Source organism: Pinus tabuliformis, chromosome 7 (assembly GCF_031772625.1).
Source record: "Pinus tabuliformis cultivar Carrire ecotype Pingquan chromosome 7, CPIR1, whole genome shotgun sequence".
NCBI lineage: Eukaryota > Viridiplantae > Streptophyta > Pinopsida > Pinales > Pinaceae > Pinus > Pinus tabuliformis.
Window position 1 is genome coordinate 437,173,883 of NC_142293.1, and position 4,219 is coordinate 437,178,101.

Sequence of the window (4,219 nt, forward strand, 5' to 3'; positions counted from 1 at the left end):
GGATATGCCGACTTAGGTTCCTGACCTTAGTCACGTCAGGGGCGGGAAGAGACAATATCTAAATTTTGTGGCCTTGCGCTAGAAAATGAAGGCTTTGTTGGGACTAGTCCTGAAAGACAAGTAAGGGGAGCGGTATAATGTCTTTTCCACCCTAGAAGACATAAAAGGGATTTTCAGAAATCAACACTTTTCTTGGGTAGGATTGATTTTGGATTTGCTCATGTGGAGGGGTATATTGCATGTGAATCTGATCGTGGGGATCCACTAGATCCACTAGGTTCAAGCATGAGGGTGCTAGCGATGATTTCGTCCTCAAATAATGATTAGATTTCCTGTCAGTTTGCTTTGTAGTTCTATGTCCTCTGAGTTTTGGTTCAACCAAGTTAGAATAGCTTCTAACTTTATGATGTATTTAGTCTATAGTATTCTATGTGTTGGTTATGGTATAATGTTATGTTTTGTGAATTTTATAACAAGTGTTAATAATTAAAAAAAAAAAAATATCCTTAAAGTACAAACTGGCAAAACTATGTATTCGTAATTTTTACCAATACAAAATATCAATTTAAAAAATAAAAATAAAAAAATTCCTACAAAATAATGTGATATTACAAAACATTAAACTAATAAAAAAATTTAAAAAACAATAATAAATTTAAAATTTATATAATTTAAAAATATAAATTATAGAATATAAAGTGAAAAGAGTATGAAAAACTTTATTCCTTAAAGCATGAACTAATTATTATATATATTTTTACCCATTAACCATCTCTAATAATTTAGTGCCGGTTGATCCTATAATTTATTTCTATCAAATTTATTGCAATTTCATTGCTTCACATAATTATCCGATTCTGGCTTAGAATTATTCTCCTTGTTTATATCAACTAGCAAAAATGATATGGTATTGCAATTCTGTTGCTTCACATAATTATCTTGCTCGTGCTTACGATTATTCTCCTCATTTTTTTTATCAACTAGCAAAAATAATATGGAACCTGTAACTCAGATGTATTGTTAAATTAATTTTATTTTTTTATATATATACTCGTTTCATATAATATTTGTTTATATGATTTTTTTTTTTTAATTTAATGGATTTAATAAAAAAAAATTGCATTTTTGATTGGTGTATAATATTAAAAATATTGTAAAATATACACTGAAAGTTAAATCCTTATCATATAATTAATAATTAAGTTAAAAATCTAGAAGTCTTATTCTAATACTTATAATAATCACAAAATAGTTGAAATTTACCTTAAAAATAAATATGTTATTTCTATCCTTTTAATTAAATAAATTAAAAAAATAATATAAAAATATAAGTTATAAATTTTATTTAAATATATGTATTAATAAACCATAATATTAATCTATGTTATTATAACCAAATTGTATTTACAAATTAATAATTTTTAGGATTAAAAATATTGTTATACAAAATATATATATATTAATTTTACTATAAAATTTAAACACTATTACTTATTAAACTTTTTTTTGGGTTGACCTACCTCATATTTTATAAAAACACAATGATATGCGATCAAGTGAGATAGCCTTGCAGTAAACCGAAACATTCATATATGATTTGTTTTTTTGAAAATAATGTGTTTTTTGCCCTTTGAAAAACCTTTGCCTTATGGTTTCGGTTCTTTGCTTTTTGAAAAATCATGTCTTGTGCTGCGGTCTAACTTTATTAAGTTTTGTTCTTACTTTTCCGTCAATTTTTTATCTCTAAATTTTAATAGAAATTTATTAGATTTACGGTTTAAACTATTTTGCATAATTTAAGTATTTTAGAATTTATTTATGTACTAAAAAACATCGATGAAAATATTACAATTTCCCACCGAAATATAACCAAAAACCCCACATTGTAAAAAAGAAATTATGTCTTTGACTTCAAAATGTCTACATCTCTGTTCTGTAATTTATGATTTTTGACTCAATGTCATCTGTGATGATGGCCTTTGAACTCTATACCGTTTGCACTTGTTAGAATCAGAACATGAAATGCTTGAGACTTAGCGAAGAAACAACACATTATGAAAACAACCAAGTTGTAAATTCCAAAACACTGATGTATTTTCCTTTCTGGCCCTAAGAAAAGGCTTCAGAGGCAGATGGAGGCGATGGATGACATCTGAAAGCCCATTATCCAACTCCATAAAACTTCGCGACCATTTTTTTTTTCAGTGGTTGTTCTTGTAGCCTAGAACAAAAAATATTAACTATCACCTGTATCTTTCTGAACTTTGATTTTTGGATGTTAATTTTCTATGAACCGACTAAGCAAGGAAATATCAAACTTTGGTTGGAGATAAATTGTAGTACAAAACAGTCATTAAAACAACGACTGGGTCTATGAAGTTGAAGAAAAAACAAGATAGACCACCAAACAATTAGCAAATCAAGAATGCTAAACTATATTAAATAAATAATAACATAGTCCTCTGTTTACATGTAAAGGAAAATAAATAACATAGTCCCCTGTTTACATGTAAAGGAAAAAGAATGCAGCCCATTGAATATTGGCCAGAAATAGGAAATACATTGACTTAGGAATCTTTCAACTGTACTCAGAATCCTGATATAATTCACACGATCCAAATAATACTTGGTATTATAATACAATTACTGTGAAGTCTATGAAAAGAATTATGAAATCATAGGTTATCTTAGTAAGTACATATATCTATAGATAGATATAGATATCACAGACAAAACACTGTAGATTGTACTTTTGAGCCACCATATTATTTCCTTATCAGATTGGATGCATTTTTATTCCCATTTCCCTTCTATCTGGTTGCAATTTCTAAATGAATATGTCAGAGCAACACTTCCATCCATTCTTTTCAATACATATTTTTCCACTGCAACAAAACACACAAACTTTCTTCCAGTGCCACTGTTACTGAATAATTTCTCCACTCTCACATCTCTGCCGGTTGCTTCTAATCCTTGCCTACCTTGATCTGTCTTGATTTTTGCAATAATAGGCCAGCTTAGTCTCACCCCCATCAATTTTCCCTTTTCCGGAATTATTCCTCTCATCCAAACACTCCCATCGTCATCTCTAATCTCTTCAACTGCCTCAGTTCCGAATAGTAATGGTTCTTCCACCCTGGTTGTTCTTTGTACAACTATATCTTCGCCGGGAGCACTGACTTCTGTTCTGTAAATCTCCTCCCAAAATTTCTCTAGCTCCATCTTGTAGAAGGGTGTTTCCATCAGCTGAATTTTGGGATCCTCATAGCTACTTCCCAGCTCCTTGATGAAGATAAAGGGGCAGTACCATTCACCAACTATAACAATAGCTGATCTTTTTTCCGAAAGTGAAAAATTGGAAGGGGGTAATTGTGCCCTCAAGTAAGCATTCTCTCCTTGAACAAATGCAAAGTCTGTCATGTTTACCACGCAAATCTTCGGCGCTAAGTGACCAACCATCCCTACCATCCTTACGTAGAAACTGTGAAGGAAAACCATCAGAAGCCATGCACTGTGAAGTGAACCCACGTGTCTTTTGAATTACTTGGATTTGTTGGTATGGATTGTTGGGTTCCAGAGATCTAGGACGCAAGTCTTTGATACATCTACAGATACAACGCTTAGTCATGTCTTCTTCTGTGGAGCAGGTTTCCACCAATCTGTACACAGGTCAAAATCCTTATTAGCCAACCTTCTCATTCTTTTTCAGTTATCGAATGATATAAAACAAATTTTTAAAAAAATTGACAAATGCTTATGACGGTCATCTTCATTTTGATGCTTCCTTATCAACATCGACAGCAATGATTTTGTTTTAATCGCAGTTAGCTATAACTGGAAAAACGATGCAGTTTTTTATGGTAGTGTTGGAAGAATCTCCGCACTTCTGGGGATCCTAGTTACTAGTTTGGAACGTTTACCAACACCTGCGGGTTTTGGTGTAACGGAAAACCTCTTCATGGTATGAAAGCTAGGTTCCAGGTTTGATTCCCCCGAGTTGCGTTTGAGGGGGGTGTTGGAAGAATCACCGCACCTCTATAGAATCAGTAATTTCCACCCTGGGTGTCACGCCCCCAGGCCTGCGGTAGTCTTCCAACTGCTCTTGGCGAGGTGCGGCACCACCGAACACTTTCTTTTTACCAATACTAATGTTCATGGACTACGCCTAATTCACTTTCTCTTACTTAGTTTGTGTTTCGCAACCAAGTATTATTATGCA

At 32.2% G+C, this 4,219-nt stretch overlaps 1 protein-coding gene across 1 annotated transcript; it reads right to left on the bottom strand.

Annotated features, from left to right (window-relative positions):
- Positions 1-2,793: 2,793 nt before the first annotated feature.
- LOC149247836 (uncharacterized) lies at positions 2,794-3,420 on the bottom strand. The gene has a single exon (XM_089445943.1). It carries the CDS (start codon positions 3,418-3,420, stop codon positions 2,794-2,796), a length of 627 nt encoding a protein of 208 aa, XP_089302069.1.
- Positions 3,421-4,219: the final 799 nt, after the last annotated feature.

What these genes read in the sequence shown, in the direction of transcription:
- LOC149247836 (XM_089445943.1), bottom strand. Translation starts at nt 3,420, where the DNA reads ATGACAGACTTTGCATTTGTTCAAGGAGAGAATGCTTACTTGAGGGCA.